This window comes from Anguilla rostrata, chromosome 16 (assembly GCF_018555375.3).
Source record: "Anguilla rostrata isolate EN2019 chromosome 16, ASM1855537v3, whole genome shotgun sequence".
Classification (NCBI taxonomy): domain Eukaryota; kingdom Metazoa; phylum Chordata; class Actinopteri; order Anguilliformes; family Anguillidae; genus Anguilla; species Anguilla rostrata.
Window position 1 is genome coordinate 16,964,393 of NC_057948.1, and position 19,933 is coordinate 16,984,325.

The window sequence follows — 19,933 nt, forward strand, 5'->3', positions numbered from 1 at the left end:
TTATGACCTTAAAGGGTTAAGGGGGCGGGGCGGCCGGTTACTTACTTCAGCGGAATGCGCGGGACCGTGGCGGCAGTGGACGCCGTGGCGACTACCTGCAGGATCTGCTCCAGGGCCGAGAGCCCCCCCCCGACCTGAAAGGCCACCTGATCCGCATTGTTCTGCAGGGGGGAGAGAGAAGCGCTGTCAGGACCGGCCAGCCGGGCCGCGGAGGATCAAATTCTGCTCACAGAGGAGAGGGATTTCTTCTCTCTCTCTCCCCCCCTCCCCCTTTTCTTTCTTTTCTTTTCACCCCGCCATTCTTTTCCAAAGGGAGCTGAAGCTGTAGTGAAATCTGAAACAAAGCGATCCCCAACGCATTCCTGTTAAATCTCAAAAGTACAAGCCCTACCCCCCCCCCCCCACCCCCCCCACCACCACCACAGTCTGATCTCAAGGCAACAAAAACGTCCAGACCTACCCACAGAACAAGGGGGGTCTGGACTGATTCACCTAGGGACACAAATGGGGTGGGGGGCGGGGGGGGTGTGGTTGGGTAGAGAATTACAGAAAACCCTGGGTGAACGTTCCATCAACAGCAATGTAAAGCGTCCTCACAAATGCCCAGCAGTGGTCGCAGGCAACTGCACACACACATACATCACTCACAAACGAAATAATAAAAAAAAACTTTTTTTCCCCAGAACAGATCATACCAAATTTATTTCACCAGACGTCTCTGACATGATTTATTTCTGATGACAAAAAAAACAAAAAAAAAACATATTACATATATTTTACAAGCCTATTAGATTTTTATGCGCCATTATGACATTTCAGGCTGGCAGTGTAGGGTCAGAGGAGGAGCAGGAGACAGGCTCGTGCACATCCTCAATCACGGCGCTCTGGCGCACTGAAGGGGGTCGCCGCGGCGATGCCCGGCGCAAAGAGGGAGCCGCCGAGGGGGCTTGTACAGGGGCTTCAAACTGTCATCCCCGAAGAGCCGCGCCGAAAGCACCCGGCTCCAGTGAAAGGCTAACCGCCGCGCGGACTAGCGTCGTCAGCGGCGGACAGGTACGCTTAAGCCATCTGTCTGCACGGGTGACATATTTACTCACTTCCTGAAATTCCTTCCAACTGCGGGACGTGCTCTTTAAGTGACAGCGGGTTACGGAGACCTGTAATTACGGGCTGGGTCCCCCGGAGTGTCGAAATAGTTCTCTTTTGTTTAGGAGAAAGGGGGGGGTGGTGTCAGAAGTTCGCCGAAGCCGGGCGAGGAGCACTCCGATTGGACGCGCTGGCGCCTCGGTTGCCGGGATAGGGGGCGGGGGGGTGCTGGTCGACGGGTCCCGAGACGGAGACTGTGCAGAGAGGTGCCCCGAAAGGGAAGGCCGGCTCTGCGGAGCTCACCAGCGTTTTTTTTCACAAAGCCGGATAATTCAGGACTTTGGGTTCCAGGGTCCTGCGAGTCTCAACACATTTCGCTGGGAACGAGGGCAGCGCGCTTTTCTCAAAATTGCACGTAAGCTCTTTCCCTGTCAATCACGTGCCCTCGGTATAATTCTCCATTATCTGGTAGCCAAAAAGCTGCTGGAGCTCCGCGGTGTTTTCAGAGACGGGTTTTAGACAATTGCCGGCATGCGGGGGGGGGGGGGGGCTGCTTCCACCCCCCCTCCCCCCACGAGCCGCACCCTTGTGCACGGATTAGGCCAAACCCGCAAGGCGGCCCAACGTCAACGTGTCTGCCGCGGGCCGGGGGGGTCTCCACGGAGGATAACATGCGCCTCTAAGCCGGATCAATGGGGTCTGACAGCGGAGCGTGGCTCAGTGCTCCCTTAAACCGCCCGTCCACCAACCGCCCCTGAAAGCACTCTGCCGCCCCTGAAACCACTCTGCCTCCCCTGAAACCACTCTGCCTCCCCTGAAACCACTCTGCCTCCCCTGAAACCACTCTGCCTCCCCTAAAACCACTCTGCTTCCCTGGATACACATCTGCCTCCCTCTGAAACCGCTCTGCCTCCCTAAACCACTCGCTCCCCGAACCGCCCCTGAAAGCACTCTGCCTCCCCTGAAAGAACGCAGATCTGCAGACGATTGTTACAGGGGCATCTCTGGGAAAACACAAAGCGCCATAAGACCTGCTTGGCTGTGACTGCTTGCTGTTTTTCTGGGGCTAAAAAGGAGCCACGTTTCTCCGGATTAGCTACTTGCTGACAGGTGCCACTTACAAAGAAGTGCTTGGGAGGCATTTATCTCCTTCTAAAACTAACTTTCATCCCTTATCTTTTCCTAAATTTGGGATGACATTATACTCACAGGCTCAATTCAGCTGCAAATGCTCCATCATGTCAGGAGAGCATTCTCTGCTAAAACTTGGGGGCTGCCAACTTTTCCCCTCTCTCTGCGCAACGCTACAGAAACAGAACTGCGCTGCTCTTGAGCAGACAGGATCAGAGAGAAGAGCCTTCCCACCACCCTTCTGGCGAACGGTCCGAGCTGCAGCGGGGCGAAAGAGTGCCAGCTTCCAGGAGAGGCTGGAGGGGCTGGCAGCACAAACGGGACGGGGGCTGGTGCCCGTAACTGTCCCACTGAAGGCAGCTGCTATAACACAGTATTTACAGTGAGGGAATTCAACTGAGCCCTAATCAAAGACACCCTGCCCGCAAGGCAATCAATTACATATATTTATTTAGCAGGCTCCCTTATCCACAATGACTTGCAGAATGACTAATATAGTGTAAAATATCAGTACGCCATACAATTCAGTACATAAACCGTCCAGATCCCCAAACACCGCTTCACAGTACCAGCGTTAGCTGTCCACATTACTATAGATCTCACACACTTCTTTCAGCAACAGCCCAAACCTGAGACCCAGCCTTTCAGTACCTCTTCCGTGTCCCTCCAATTAATGTGGGCGCCGACAGCGACCCTAACTGAAAAGCAGCCCTTCTCCGAGGAGACGTTCAAATCGCGGTGCTCGATATCCCAAACGCTCAGCGACGCTGCCGTCGCCTGTAATCAGCTGTTTCGCTCTCCCCCTGTCATTTTAACAGCTTCAGAAGTTCAGCTTCTCTGTACCCTGACTGTCCCAGAAGCCTCGGCGGCAGACGGTCCGGCGCTGTGGCGTTTGGCGAACGCTACGCAAAAACGTATATATATTTTTTAAAGCAGGAAGGCATGCTTTCAGAGTCATGCGCTGCAGTGCTGCTGCGTCTGCGTCGCTGCTGCCAATCACACTCTGATTGACAGTTTTCCCCTTATATTACGTCTCTCCTTATGGGAACCGTTTCGGTGCCATTCCACTGAAACGCTGTCACTGTGGAGTTATGTGCTGCTGATATAAGATACGATGGAGTAAGTTAGCGGAACATTACACATTACCGACGCAGCGCACTCGTGTTTCACGCTGTGTTAGAGAAGCCCAGATACTGCTCGTCTGAGGGAGGCAGTGCTGATTGAATAACTCAGAGGGAAACTGCAGACCTGCCTTTCATTAAACAGCCCACGCAGCAGAGGGCAGACTGTACAGCAGCGTTACGGTGAGCTCTTAGCAGCTAGCGCGGCGCGCCCCTCTCCCCACCCGCGGCCCTACGGTCGCAGACTGCTGACGCTAGCGCTGCCAAATCCACCGGCCCGTCTCTCTCCGAGCTCTCCCGGCGCAACATCTGCGTTCGATGAAGCCGCTTCTCAGCGAGGCCCGGCGGGGAGCGGAGGGCGTGTTTATTTGTTTCTGACGCGCCCGGCGCGTTTCTGTAAAGAGACAAGGTGTTAACACGCGCCTCTGAGCGCGGGCTAGACAGAGCGGGGACAGGGAGCCGGAGGGGCGAAGCTCCCCCTCTTCCCGCTCGTTTCTCCTCAAAGCCCCATGGTTACGGCCTTCCCCAAATAAACAGAGCGCATCAGACGGATCCCGAGCGAAAACATTAGAAAACGCGGGGGCGCGAGGTTCTGCAGGATGACGCTAAGCACACACTACTTGTTATTAAGTACAAGCTGCGCGATTTGGAAGCACTTTCCAGGTAATGTCACAAAATAAGATATAATTCCTCCCCTTAATCTCAGAAAAAGCCATGAGTCATCCGACTGCAGCTTTTTGAAATAAAACACAGTTTTGGGGCAAAGGCCGCTGTCATGTGTGAATTAAGATTCCTGAGCGCAGAAAGGGTTCTCCGACATGCGTGATGACACAAGGCAAACACGTCCGGATTAAAAGATAAGGGAATGTTACACGGTAGATTACAAAGCCAACGGCACTCGTTTGATGAAGGAGAGACATCACAAAACCCCCTCGTTTCAAACTCCGAGGACGCGCTGGCCGAGTCGGCTCCTCTCCGGCCCTCCCTAGAAGGCGGACCGCTGACCAAATAATAGGATTAGCGGCTCTCTTTTGGAAAAAGAGCTTGACTAAAGACTTGTGGAAAGAAGAGGGGGGGCGCAGGGCCGCAGCCCAAACTTGAATTACACGGCCTAGGAATCTTATCCAATTATTATCTTGGGTAACCGTTATTACACAAGCTAATCAAAAGGCCGAGCAGCTGCTAATTTGAGGAGATGATGGAGGTGGTGAAATAGCAGGCCGGCAGGCCAGACTTGCCTTTGTACTTGCCTCCTGCTAGCCACTCTAATTAGCCCGTGACAACGCCGGGGGAGGGGCTCTCCCAACCCCTCCAGTCCCGGGCAACAGATGGGAAACAACTGGCCGGGGGTTCATTAGGGAGCGAGGCAGGGCTGGGCCAGTGGCCAGTGTCTCCGCTCTGGGACAGGGGAGCCAGGACAACGAGCTCCGCGAGCAGACCACCAGTCCAGGAGAGAGAGAGCATGAGAGAGAGAAACAGATAGAGGGAGGGAGAGAAAGAGAGAGAGCAGGAGAGAGAGAGAGAGAGCATGAGAGAGTGGGGGGAGAGAGAGAGACAGGGAGAGCACGAGAAAGAGAAAGAGAGAGAGACAGACAGAGAGAGAGAGAGAGAGAGAGAGAGAGAAAGAGAAAGAGAGCATGAGAGAGGAGAGAGAGAAGAGAGAGAGAGAGAGAGAGAGAGAGAGAGAGAGAGAGAGCGGCAGGCCTTCAAACACAAGCATCCAGCCCAGCAGTGATGAATTAATAGGACAAGCACTCCTCTCATCTTGGGCAGAAACGTACAAAAACATTTTCTTTGTAACAAATTTAGGATAAACAAAAAAAAGGCTCCGTTTTGTGAAGTAGACGGTGCAGCAGCATCAAAGGGCAGGCGATGGAGAGGGGAGCCGCCAGGGAGCTGCAGGATCTAAATATTTTGAGACGCAGTGAAAGCTTTGGTGTTTTTACTGGGCCTAATGGCACGAGGTTCGTGACACGGCGGAGAGAGCGGGCCGAGCGGGAGGCACTGGCCTCGGAGACGGCTTCCCAGGCGACGCTTACGGTAAACACCAGGTTCGGCACTCATTAGCCACTACCGAGGCTTAAAGACAGAGACCACATTAACCGCGGCGGGTCCTTTCAAAGCCGCTCGACGATCCACTTTAAACACTGCTTTCACTGTTCGGTTGACCTGAGTTCCTGAGACAACCAGGACTGTAATTATAAAGCATAAAACAGACATTTCCTGTATTGCTAACAAACTTGTCTTGCTCACTGTATAAATTTTGGAAACTTGATGGGTGAAGTAGATTATAAAATCTATTATTTACTTCCATGCTATGACTCACCCTGGCAACAACTCACTCCAGAACTTCAGTCCTATCGAGCAAACAGATTCAAGTCTGTTCTTCATTCATGCAAAAGTCCTTCTGGGACCACACCCTGTCCTCGACTATGTTACATACCCTGTATATGCCTTTCAATAACTCAATTAGGCAGCAATAAGAAGCATAAAATATTCAATTGAAAAGACTGCGCAAGACTGGCACAAATGTTTAGACTGCAGAGTCGAAGAAAACGGTCGTTGGGAAACTGGCTAAAGGGGGCACACCGCCTCTGCTGTCAGTTTTCTGCGTGGCGATTTCGGGGGAAAAGCCCCAATGCTGTGGGCACTTCCTTAAACTCACAGCGGTTGTAAAGTGGGTGATTTGCGGCACTCGCTGCAAACCACTGCAGAATGACAAGGACAACAAATACAGAGGGGGCGAGGATATCGAACGTTGACCCGGAGGTCAGCCGGACAGGGAAACGCGATCCCCGCGACAGAATGCGACTTCTGCCCCCGGAGCGCGCGAGGGGGGGGGGGGGGGTCCGGTTCATTGACAAATTCCACTTTAGCCAAAGACCCTGAGGGAGGTAACAGGCCCACTGTGACGTGCCTCATCGTTAGGAGATGAACCGAGCGCAAAGCGTAGCCTAAATCCTTCCATGTGAAAGCTCCATCAATGAGGGACTTTTCATTGGTGCGGAGTGCTCTGAGTTGGGCTGACGTTTCAGATCTACCCCTGCCAAAGACGACAAAAATAACTTCCAATTATTTAAAAATGGACTAAGAAAAGTTGTTATGAGTCAGAGCGCATGCAGCAGCGCGCAGGCTAGCGGTCCGGGGGAGACTTGCCGTTTCTCCTGTTCAGAGCGGGGCCCTCGGGTGTTTCATCAGTTACCACGATCAAGAGCCCCCGCCACACCCAGAACCCTCTTCAGTTACGAATGCGCCGCTCAATGAGCAAACGCAGCCCCGAACTCGGCCATAACGCTCCAAACGAGGGGAGTTTCCCCAGACTACAGCACACCGCTTTACTGCTGACCGGCGGCGACCGGGTCCAAGAGCAGGGCCTCATCAGAAACGCAAAAGACTGAAGCGATTGCTTTTTGGTCCTGTTAAATAAAGTTATATTTGTGATTTTGGTGCAAGAGGCAAAATAGCTATGGTTCAGCACACTTCCAAAACATTGAGTCAAAAATGGCACACAAGGAATCTGCGCGCATGCAAATCTCTGTCCTCTTAATGCACTAAAACAGCACAGAGACTGTATAGCCAATGCAATGAGGCTGTATTTAACCAAAATCCCCATCAATGACTACACAACCCAGCACCTTCACTGTGCAGGCCTGTTACCATGGCAACCACCACCACTTATAAAAGAAAAAAATGAAAAATACAACTTGGGAAGTGCTTCTTAAGAGGCACCACTGAGGGCGGTTCTGGGACAAATATAAACATGGGAACATGCATGTTTGGATACACTGAAGACTTAACATCTATCATTCAGCCAATACGTCAGTTAGAGAGGAGTAAAACATTCACCTTTTAAGTTCAGAATATAAAATGTCAAACTAATTCGAATGGTCACTCTAAGGTGCATATAATTGTACCGTGTGCCCGATTTTGAAAGTTATTTTACACATACATGTTTCAGGGATGGAACCTCATGTTGAGGTTCAGTGGCATAGGTGTAGGTCTTAGCCAGGTGGCATGTCTGTTTTAGACTGGAGGATGGAATAAATCAGGAAGTGAGAGATACGGACTGTCTGTGAAAGGAGGTCCCATCACACCGGTCTGTTTGTAGTGAGATCAGATAGCCAAACTGCGTCCCCTCCCCCACTTCCCCTCTACCCCGAGGAGTGGGCCGCCGCTGTCAGACGGAGCCGTCGCTCACGGGTACGAGAGGGGCGCTTGCTCGTGACGGGACAGCGCGGGAAGGCCGATGCCGAAACGCCGCCTCTCCCTCGCCCTTTCCCACGGATAATAAAAGCCCACATACTGAATTTCACTGCGCTTATTTATTTAAGGGGAAGAAATTACGTGTGCGGCTGCGCCACTTACATCCCTCGTAAAACAAGTCTTCGATCGGAGGCGGGCGATAAAATCTTCAAATTTAAGAGTTCTGCCTCCCGGTTGACTGGCAGCCGAATTGGACCAATCACTGGCTACGGTTATGGTGAGATTGCAGGGGGTTTATAATCCACAAATCCAATGCACTTGGATGGAGAGATGTCCAATGAGCAGCATTCATTTCAGCTACGAGCTCTTAAATATGACCAAGTTTGACTCTGGCATTTTGCTGGAGGTGGAAACTCTGGCAGTATGGATTTCCTCACACCAGCACACCCCTTTCGCCTCTACGCATGCTCAAATCATAAAGTCTTCAGCCCTGTGAAAAAGAAGCATTTTTAGGAAAACCGTAGGAAGACGCCCCCCACGCCCGTCCGTCCGCCCCCCCACTCATCCTCCCGTTTCTTCAAATGCTCCCCCTCAAACGGCTCTATGAAGCAAATGGAACCACACGTTCACACACAACCCAGCACTGGGGGTGGAGGGTGTGAGGGGGGGACAAAAGGACAGCTCTCAGTGTTGGACTGAGGGAATTATCAAGGCTGACAGCGCACGGCGAAGGAATGCCTAAACACCGTCCTGTTCCTTTTTTTTCTCCCCCCTCCGCTAATCCTAACAGCGTTGAGTGTCACTGAACAACAATGAGCTGTTTCAGGGGGTTTTAAAAAACCAGAGCCGGTGCGACAACTGCCACCTAGTGGCCAGCCGTAAAAATGCATCCTGCGCAACTGAAGCCAGACCAGCTCATTTCCAGCCTAAAGTCACCGAGCCGCTTCCCTCGCTGTCTGAACCCGCCGCGTCCCGCACGTCGCACGTCCTGCCGCAGTGGAGCGCCCGCTGGTGCGCGCCGGGGCCTCTGGAACGCTGAGAGCGCTGACAGGTTAAACAGAGCGTAGCCCCTCGCATGCGGAACGCCGCGCACGGATGGCTTCCTGCGGGCGACTCCGCCCGGAACAAAAGCGCTGAAAGGCTGTGGCGGCGCTGGGGCCGCTGAACGTGTCACCGGCCGGATCGGCTTACGCGGCGCTCCCCGGGCCCAGCCGAGGGGATTACAGCCGGATAACAGCAAGCGCTAATGAGCCGCCGCCGCGCTCGCTCCGGCCCGTCTCCACCGCCGCGCGGACGCCGTTCAGCCAAACCGCCACGCCTCGGGGGGGCGGAGCATTCCAGAACGTCCCCGCCGTGTGGTAAACAGCGTCCGTCTGGGTCCGCCCCGCTATTTGAAAGCGGTGACAAACAAAAGGCCTGAAATGTAAACGCGTGAGCTCACCACTGGGGGAAAGGGGGGTGGGGGGCGCTCGCACCGAACAATTCTGAGAAAAATCAAAAAACGAAATGCGCCTTGACACAAAATAAACCATTAGCAGCCACAGAGGGAGCAGCGCCCGGGGGTCAGGGGCCGGGGCAGGCCCGGGGGCAGGGGGCCCGCGCGCGACGTGGGGGGGAGGCATGGGGGGGTATCGGGTGCTGCGGGTGAATTTGGAGGGGAAAGCGGAGCCCCAATCAGATACGGCAGTGAAAACAAACGGGGGACAGGCGGCTCAGTGAGGCGGGGGCCGCTCGTCAGGGTCCTGACTTAAAGCAGAGCGCGCCCCAGCCCCGCTCACACACAACATTTATTTGACTTTTTCCGGGGGGGGAGAAAGAAGTTAACCCCACGGTTCGAACGGCCAGATCCGAGCGATGGACCCCTGAGGGTCGGGACAGGCCGAGTTTAGAGAGAGACCCCAGTAACGGGGTTAAGAAATCACTTATCCGCCCCATTTTCACTGGGGTGGGGGGGCTGGAGAGCCGGGCTCATTTTTCTCACTGCGTAACTTGCAGAGGGAGGGGTCAAACCATCACCGTGGTGGGTGAGGACGGTTCACCCGTCCAGAACCTGGAGGAACTGCCCCTGCCAGCACACTGACGAGCTGCAGCCTGGTCAGGAAGCACGTTCACTCATTCACTCATTCACTCACTCACAGGCTTAGGTTTCTGCCACAGGCACAGGCAAGGGGGGGTCCCCTGACTCTGGCCAAGCGCGGGGTAGTATATAAAGTGCTGTTTTATCCACTGCACAAAGTCTTTTAAAGGTGCAGGCTACCACGGGAATACACATATGCACTGTACACAGTAAATCACTGCATTTATGCATATGTACATTATAAGCATAAGCCAAAGCACATATATAGCACATATATGTACACAAAAGCATCACTCATGGGAGGTGTATGCACATGTGCAATTATGTACTAGTGCATGTGATATATGCACTTATATGACCCATTATTTTCACACACACACACACACACACACAAATGAACATACAGATACAATGTGTGTTTGCTAATGTAGTGGTGTGGAACAGCAGATTGGGCAGTTCATGTTTCGGCTCTGAACAGATTATGCCAGGGTGCACCTATTCCCCACGCCCCCCGTGACCTCTGACCCCTGGGGCCGGCCGCGGGTGCCCGGGAGCAGACGCGGCTCAGCGGAGCGGATCCTCAGTTCCGCCGACAGCTTGCGCGCTCTCCCCCCGCTTCCTGCCGGACCCCCCCCCCCTCTCCCATTACACCCGTGTCCCACTCCGCTTCCCTCCCCGGGGAAATTGGTTAACAGCCCCCCGGCCCCTCCCACCCTCCACCCACCCCGCCCCCCGCTCCCGTCAATGATTGACGCCATCAGCTCAGCGTCCGCCGCCCCCCCGACACGCGAGAGGCGTCCTGTGATTTCTCCGCCCGCGAGTTAGCGGGAGAATGATGGCTCCCTGCTGGAGGCGGCGGTAAATCTGCCCCCATCGTAGCCGCGGTGACGGCTCCCCCCGGCCGTATCGATCAGCGCCGCGGCGGGAGTACCGGCGGCTGACTGGGCCTCCGCGCTCATCGTCTGGCACAGAGCCTCGGCAGACTCGGCCTTCATCCGCCTGCGCCCACGTCTCCCGGTGCCATGGATACGGGGATCCAGCAGCCCGCAGCTATAATTAGCAGCCGCAGGGAAACGAGTCCATCTGCAGCTCTTCGGCGTCCATGACAACGTGTGGGCCATTCTAGTGCTCCCGATCTGATGGATCATTTCTGGTTTGCAGACACAATTTGATTGACTGATCGATTGACAGAACATTGTACAACATTGAATGCTATTAAGAATTCTCCCAAGGGGTCACAGTAATTACATAATGATCACAGTGCCGCTGAACCAGAGTGAAATGCCTTTTGAGAGAGCACAGGCTGAGCGGACGCTGTGCACAGGCAGAGAGAGGGAGCTGACTGGGCATTGCGTAGCTCCTGAGAGCTGATTGGATATTGTGTCCAGGCTGTGAGAGTTGATTGGACACTGCCTACAGGCTGAGAGAGAGAGCTCACTGATCATGGCATGGATCCTGTGATCTGATTGGATGCTGTGTACAGGCTAAAGGAGAGGTACATTACCTGTTTCTCCAGGATGCGGGAGATCTCTCCCAGGGTCCTGTCCAAACCCGACACCTTATTGGGGGCCCACTGCCCGCCGTCCTGCCCCTGCAGCTGCTTTCCCAGGTCCTTCACCAGCCGCTGCAGCCTGTAGGGGGCAGCAAAGAGACCAGCTCCCATAAGCATGTGGCACAGGCGAGACAGAATAATCCATCACCCTAAATATAATACTCTACAATGACATTCCAAAATAGATTATTGCTTGTAATTCAACACTTGTCATTTTCTAAAAGTCCAGAGATGTCTAGAGATGTGCTGTGATGAACGATGTCCATGAAGGAAAGGCTAAGGAACAGATGGTCCCAGTTCAAACCCCAAGTGCTACACTCCCAAACAATGCAACTCACATTAGCTGGTAGAATTGTGAACAACACTATCTCAATTTGATTTTGCACTTTATAAGGGAGCTAATATGCAATGTGATTTGATATAACAAATGTTCAACATAAAAAGTAAACAAAAAAGAGGAGGAAGAAACCTTAACAAAAGTGAGCTTATGGATTTTTTTTGGAGGTGGAAATGCTAACGATGGCTTAAAAGTACCCAAAGCTAAAGGAGAAGAGCGACTCTGGTTGGAGCATCTTATTCAAGGAGCATCAAAGCGCACAGTGCCACACGTACTCCTTAGCCAAGCAATCGTTAGCTTGGGCGCCTCCAAAAGAATCGCTCCCTCCTCTTTTTCACTTTATCCATTCATCTGCGTTACGCTGCATGTTATTTTCTGACAGTATTAAAGCCTGGTGCAGAATAGCACTTCCCGGTGAGGAAGACACCCAGACGAAGCTTGGCGGATCGGAGCTCCGTGGAGACGGTGGCGGGGGACTCACTTGGCTTTGTAGGGGGAGTCCGGGACGGGCGTCCTGGCCTCCAGGGAGGCCTCGTACTCCTTGGCCCTGCCGAGGAAGAGGAGGAGAAACAGCTGCTCAGAGACGGACCGCAGCGTCCCGCGCTTCCAGTATCAGGGCCGGGGGAGATAAGCTAACAGACGGGATGGGGGGGGGGGGAGGGTGCCGGGCCCAACGCAGACAGACACCCGTGTTTATTTTCCTCTGCCCGTGTTGTTCCTGCTCCCTGCCGAGCGCTGTGTTCTTTGACACTTTCTCTCCTCTGGAGTTCGCTAAGCGCTCCCGTCAGGCTGTGCCGCTGCGCGTGTGGCACCACCTGGTTGGGCGGGGCGGGGCGGGGGCGGGCGCTCTGAGTTTGCCCCTCCCCCAAGACAGATAAGAGGAGTCGCTGAGATCTTGCCAGAGCCACTGAGGGAGACACTGTTCAGAAGATAAACCCAAAAGGTTTCTAGAAAAATCTAAAGGTTCCACGACCCAGGCTTCCCAGAATCCCTTGCACAAAGGGCTATCCGGTCTCATCAGGTCTTTATTGAATCATGAAGACACACGGCCCTGCACTCAGAACTGCTCAAAGGCTGCAGCGGTGATCAAACCAGAATGGACGTCAACCAAATCTACAGCTAAAGGACGTATAGGTAACATTTGATCAGTAGGTTTCTCAGAACCCAGAGTGCTTCTGGGAATGCGACCGCCATAGCATTCAATTCAGACTCCACATATAACACGCAGTGGAGACGGCTGTGTAGGGTCCCGCTCAAGCCAACGGCTGTATCCATATCAAAGGATGGGCGCGGAAAGTCGTGAATTCCTGCCAATCCTTCAAATGGCCAAATTAAGGAGACTGACTTCCTACGGCAATAAAATACTTTCCAAAGGCATTGGTTCCCAAGGTCTAATGTCTCCTGCAGATGCTAGATTTAAGACAGATTAATACCCCTTTATCTTCTACCTAAGTGCATTATAAATCTTCACAGTGGCTGAACTGCGTATGAATCCAATCACATGATACCAAAGATGGCTTTATGCATGAACGCCCCATTGACGCAAACACACACGCACGCATGCACGCACACACACTCAAAACTCAAACAATATGTCGCACATAAACAAGAAAACCCCAAACCTCTAAGCGCAGGATGGAAAAGGTAAACAAAACAGCACGATAAAAAAAAGAAACCACGACAAACACAAGAACCCAAACGTCAGTGGTGCGGTCGGGCCACAGAGGCTGCTGGGAAATCCAGAAGGCGCAGTCCGGTCACACGAATCCCGCCACGTGGGTTTTGGTCCCCCATCGGACCCGTCCCTCACCCCCGAGGCTGCCTAAAAGCGACAATGGGACGTGTCGACACGGAAACAGACGCCCTCCTCCACCTCCCACTTTGCACCTCCCCCTGCCAGGTGACAGTGCGGCTGACTGAGACGGATGGAGCAGCCTCCCCCACAGGCACCACTGGAGATGCCGTTTGGATACTAAACAACCATCCACAACACAAAGTCTACAGAGACTGACAATATTTACATTTATTTATAAAACTGCCAAGAAAAGTCAATGAATGATACTCATTGTATTTTGATTGTACATCTTGACCCTTCAACTGTAGTATTCAAGTATAGAGAGTGCAGAGTCTGAACGAGACAACGACAGACTCTGAGTATCCGAGAGTGATGCTCACGTTCACCAGCACACGGCAGGAGGCAAGTAAGGGGCTTGAACTTCACAGCAGTGCACTCTGGGGGTTCATTTCTACTCCACCCTCAAGTAAAGAGGTCTTCTGTGCATCCCCCAATCTTATTTATCGAGTCCACATGGGGGAGAGGATTTATAAAAATAATAATAATAAAAAAACCCGACACACAACCACCCTGCCTTCAGCAGAGCTCAGCCCACATGCAGCCTGTTCCTCAGGGCAGATATGACACTATTCCTGGTGACAGCTTTACGCCTCCCGGGGTTAAACGGGGAGCAATTGCTGAGCCATACATCACCTCCACAGCGGACCGGTAAAATGGACCAGGGCTATAAATATCAGTAATCAGTTTAAGACAGACGGACAAAAATACACACACACACACGCAGTCACACACACTCACACACACACATCCACACACACACACACACACACACACTCTCTCACACACTCTCTCACACACTCTCACTAAAACACACACACACGCACACTGACTCACACACACACACACACACACACACACACACACACACACAGATTCACACACACACACACACACACACACAGGGGACCATACAATGCCGAACTAATAATCAATTCATCAGGACGCGTCCCTGCGCTCACCCTGGCGGGCGGGGCAGGCAGACGGCTCCCGCCATAAAAGCGTCCGCGCCGGGACGCGCACTTAGCGCCGCTCGCGCTGAAGTGACAGGCGCATATATCTGCGCCCGCGCACGCCAGCGCCCCGCCCTGCTACGAGCGAGAAGCACACGCGTGTACATTACATCACCGAGCCGTCCCGAAAAACACACACACGGCCCTCAGGGGCGCTTCACACGGGGGGAGAGGGAGCGGACAGCCCGCAGTGAAAGGGCTGGTGACAGGGGAAGACAGAGGGCTCACGGCACACGAGCCCGCAGGTGAATCGCAGATGAGTCAGAGTCCGCTCGGATTTACTCGTCCGATCCGAAGGAAGCGCTTGGCTCCACCGGAGAGAGGCTTTTAAAACCCGGGCAGACGTACGAGCGCTCACCGGATATTCCCACTGCAGGATGTAAATCTTTCTGGGGTTTAGAAACGGTACACGCACTGGTCATATAACCCACCCCCCGCCACCCCCCGTGTTTAAAAGAGATACGTTTGCTAAAGCAGGTAAATTCAGCCCTGTTCTTTGCAGACAGGGCAGGCTTTGTGCACGCATCTCACTCTCGCTCTCCCTCTCCCTCAAATGGCAAGCCTGGCCACTGAGACATCCGCTCCTGTGGAGGACTCAGACGTGCCCGCACGCACCAACAAATGTCACGCACCAAACAGGACGGGGGAAAAAGACCTGTAATAGGACCACCTTTTCAGGACCACAATCCTGCCGCCAACTCAGTACGACACTACCAACACAAACGTATTTTAATGTATTTTAAAAAAGACATAAATATAAATGACAGTCCCCCTCAGAAGGCTGCTCTTTTTATCAGGCTGGTTAAGCGCTTCTGAGGTTTACAGCGATGCTGCAGCGTACGCTCTCTGCAGGGTTCATACACTTTTTCACCAATGATTTTCAATGACTTTTCCATGACTTCTCCACAACCTTTAACTGAATATCCATGACCAAAACAAATGACTTTATCTCAGCGGGACAATTTAAAATTATTTATTGTAACACTAAGTAAAATTAGGTCTGCATCTGAAACATATCGTGCCTCTCTAAAACAAATAAACACCAGACAGACACACTTAGATACATTCTCTCATATTTTAATTCGAATAGTTTAACATTTTTGTCAGTTTTTCCAGTCGAACGTCTTTCTCTGTACATTCGCTAGTTAATACACTCAGTATGTGCCTTGGGAGCTGACGGTAACCCTTCTAACCAATCGTGAGCTTGACATTCTTACCTTTAATGCTGATTTTAAATTGGTTAATATTAGCCTTCAATCACTCCCTTTCGCTGCACTCCACTGTCACGCGACACAAAGAGCTAACGCGTTAACTAATGTTACCTAACGACAAAAGTTTATGTTCAATTTATTAGCGTTATAGAAAGCTGGAAAGTTGAAGCGCACGATTACGGCATTTTTTTTAAACGGTAACTTAGTGTTTTGTGTAGCGACCCGTTTGAAACAGCTCATTTCTCCGATGCAGTTTACTGGCGGTTGATTTAATTAGCGGTATTAATGTGAGGAGAAGCTCTTTGTCGTTTGAATGCATAACACGCAATTCCTTGAAGAGTCGACACAATTTATGCTTGACAGTTTAATTGTTACTTGTAAACCGTACTGTTATATTGTCGTTTTTTATCAATAAAAAATCTATTGCATATATTGTTGGTGCTCCTTACATTTTGGTACAGTGCTACGAAGTAAAAAAGTTAATTTCGAGCCCTGATATATTATTGAAGCTGCACTTCCCTGGCATATTGTCGGCACAGTAGGGCCTACGTTTACTAACTGCTACATTAGCAGAAGCGTGCCTGTTGGGCGTGCCAGTAAACAGACTGAGCCAGACTGAATTAACTTCTCACACCACCAAAATACCGCGAAGGTTACGTGACAATTTACGTTTTACTACTATACATACTATTTTTATGATTGGATTAATTAGTAGTTATATTTGATGCAACTTTAGCTGTGTTTCCATTACTTTTCCAAAACTTTTCAAAAAATATTATTTTCCATAACTTTTCCAGGGCCTGGAAATTGCATTTTAAATTTCAATGACTTTTCCAGGTTTTTCATGACCGTACGAACCCTGTCTCTGGATTTGACTAATCGTGTGCAGCAGCCCTATAAAATGGGTCATTTACACCCAGCGGGCCTCCTGCTCACCTCTGCACAGTGTCTGCTCCTCCCCTCCCCTCCCCACACCACACCTCTCCTCACCTCCCCTCCCCACACCACCCCTTTTATGACCTGGAAAAGCCTTTTCCATTTAAGTGCTTGTCACAGCAGGAAGGGGCGGGGGAATGAGTGACAGGGAGCAGAATGTCCTCATGTTGTCACTTTCTCACCACGGGGGGTTCTGTCTATTAAAGACCTCCCCCCACCTCCCTGAGCATTCAGTATAATGAGTGAGTGTGTGGTTTTTTTTAAAGGGGCATAATTTAAAGGAGAATTTCTACGGTCATTAAAACCAGGGGCAAGAAAAAAAAAGACCCAAAGAATGGCAGATATGGGCACTGATGTAACTGACCCTGGCGTGGCCCGCCCTCTGTAAAGGGGTCAGTTAAAAGGCTCTGGAAGTGACCAGCCCTCAGCGAGACCCCTCTTCTCAACCAGGGCTGTAAAACTACCGCCCCTGCCTGCGGAGGGGACCCGGAGCAGCCACGGAATGATGGAGCACGCAGGGCCTGAGCCCTGAGAGGACGCAGGGCCTGAGACCTGAGAGGACGCAGAGCCTGAGAGCTGAGAGGGCGCAGTGCCTGAGAGGACGCAGGGCCTGAGAGCTGAGAGGACGCAGAGCCTGAGACCTGAGAGGGCGCAGGGCCTGAGAGGACGCAGGGCCTGAGCCCTGAGAGGACGCAGGGCCTGAGACTGAGAGGACGCAGGGCCTGAGAGCTGAGAGGACGCAGGGCCTGAGAGCTGAGAGGACCAGGCCTGAGACCTGAGAGGACGCAGGGCCTGAGATAGGGACGCAGGGCCTGAGACCTGAGAGGACGCAGGGCCTGAGAGGACGCAGAGCCTGAGAGGACGCAGGGCCTGAGACCTGAGAGGACGCAGGGCCTGAGAGCCTGAGAGGACGCAGGGCCTGAGAGCTGAGAGGACGCAGGGCCTGAGACCTGAGAGGACGCAGGGCCTGAGACCTGAGAGGACGCAGGGCCTGAGAGGACGCAGAGCCTGAGAGGACGCAGAGCCTGAGAGGACGCAGGGCCTGAGACCTGAGATGCAATGCAATGCAACTGCAATGACAAACAAACCTTCCCGCCATTCAACTCTCCATCCATCCTGTTATGTCTTCAACTTTATTCCAACCCCTCTCCCCAAAACATACACACACGCACACGCACACGCACACGCACACGCGCACACACGCACGCACACACACACACACACACACACACACACACACACACACACACACACACACACACGCACACACACCGCACACACACAGTGACCCACCATGTCGTGACAGGCAACAAAATTAATTACGGGCCGACCCCAGGACGTGACACAGAGGTGCGCTGCCTCCTATTTGTTGATTAGTATTGATTTTCTTTGATACGGCATTTAAAAATCAATACCCTGGGGGGGGGGGCATGGGGGCAGGCATGGAGCACACATACTGTAACATGCTGTTGTGCACGGGGAGGAGGCTGCTGTTTTGGCAGCACTCCGCCAGCCAATTAGGAGAAAAGCTCTTAACAGGTGAGAGCCAGGGCTTCAGATGGATCCACACGCTCCCTCCCCAATCACACAAAGTGGCCATGAATCACGCTCATCAGCGCTACTCCGAAGACAGCCACAGAGAACACAACTTCCCACCCCGCCCCCCACGCCTGTTACTCAACCCCCCCAACCCCCCCCCCCCGCCCAATAAAACTGGGCTTTTTTGTTTTTGTCAATAGACTGACCAATGAGGGGCTGTGCAAGTGCGATAGGTTTCTAACAGGTTTCGGATGGGTTTCTGATGGTTGAGTGGAAGTTGTGTGATAGACGTGTGACTGACGTATGATGGATGTTCCTGTTATGGATGTGATGCTTATGTGATGTTGCCATGCATGTTTCACAGATGTGTTAAGGATCCGTGAGGATGTGATGGTAAGTGATTACGTAAGGGACCTGTGGTGATTTACTGGATGTGTGATGATGTGATGGATAAGTGATGATGTAATAATGGATGAGTCATACAGTGATGCATGTGGGATGAGGATGTGCTGCATATGCGATTATGTGGGATGCAGTGAGCCCCAAATTTACTTCTTACGGAACTATAACTACGTTCATTTTACACTGCTTTTCGCTCATCTTCATCAAGGGCGCTCATCACTGTGCAGGGCAGTGTTTGTGATGATGTAATGGCGTGTGTGTGATGCAGTGACAGATGTGCGACACGGTGAGGGAATGAGAGACCCCACCTCGAGTTCATCCTCGCCCGCAGCTTCTTCGCTTTCTTCCGCGCCTTCTGCCTCTCCTCGCTGTCTTTGGCGGTCTCCACGGCGATGGAGCTGTCCGTCACGATGTCCACGATGTACTTCTTTAAGGACAGGTGTTCCTAGGGACACGTACGGAGTGAAAAATGTCAGCGGCCCTCATTCACCAATCACAGAACTTTCTGGAAAGTCATACAGTAACAACCCCCCCCCAAAAAAATCAATCGTTAAAAGTCATTATAATGAGGGCAGTCTTAGCTCCGGTGCATTCCACAATTATTTTTTCATTTAGAGGCAGGAAAAGAGTTTCAAAAGCCAACAGAAAATGTTAACAGCCTGATTGAAGCTCATTATTACATCATGCGTTTTCTCTTTATGGAATCTGCCACCTTCCAGACAGTGATTAATGAGTTCCTACAGAATCAATAGAAGGGCCTGTAGGAATAGGAATTTTTTTGGGGGGGCGGGGGGCGGGGTGTGAGGATAAAAGCCTGCCTACCTACAGTACCTGCGGGTGGAAACGTTTTTATCTGAGAGCCCATCTCTCACCTGTCCTCATTCACTTATTCCCAAAAACAACAGACTCGAACCTGAGAAACCGACACCGCCAGCAGGAGCGTACGGAAAAGAAAGAGTACCCCCGCCCACGTCCCTCAGCGCTGGCATGACGGGTGAGCCCCCCCGCCGCTTCCTCAGAACGCTCGCCCCCCCGCCGCGTCCTCAGAACGCTCGCCCTCCCGCCGCTTCCTCAGAACGCTCGCCCTCCCGCCGCTACCTCAGAACGCTCGCCCTCGCCATCGTATCGGAAGCACCCGTTCTGTAGCGAGCGAACGCGCGAGAGGCAGCAGACATAAGGAACGGGCGATACATCGCGATGAAAATGACGGAATGCAATAGCAGCCGTAGCCACCATACGGCGCACTGCCTTTCCTTTTGTCTTTTTGTTTTTAATTACACCTGAAGCGGTCACTAAACAACCAAACTAAACAGAGTGCGTGAGATGCTTCCGGAGAAAAAAAGGCAACCATTGTTATCTGTTATTGGATGTTGATAAGAGCCAGTCAGCACCAAGTTCATACAGCCTCCATGTAATCACACGATGAGTTTTTGTCAAAGGCATGAAGCTGTGAGGCCTTGCTGCGGATTGGCA

General features: G+C 52.3%; 1 protein-coding gene across 1 annotated transcript in view; it reads right to left on the reverse strand.

Moving 5' to 3' along the window:
* The window catches only part of scaper (S-phase cyclin A-associated protein in the ER), an 88,974-nt gene that overhangs the window by 37,041 nt on the left and 32,000 nt on the right, over positions 1-19,933 (reverse strand). Inside the window, exons 18-21 of the mRNA XM_064313786.1 lie at positions 18,769-18,905; positions 11,989-12,054; positions 11,123-11,249; positions 46-161 (exon numbers count right to left, since the gene is read on the reverse strand). Coding sequence (XP_064169856.1) covers positions 46-161; positions 11,123-11,249; positions 11,989-12,054; positions 18,769-18,905 — 446 coding nt within the window. The remainder of the gene's footprint in view (positions 1-45; positions 162-11,122; positions 11,250-11,988; positions 12,055-18,768; positions 18,906-19,933) is intronic.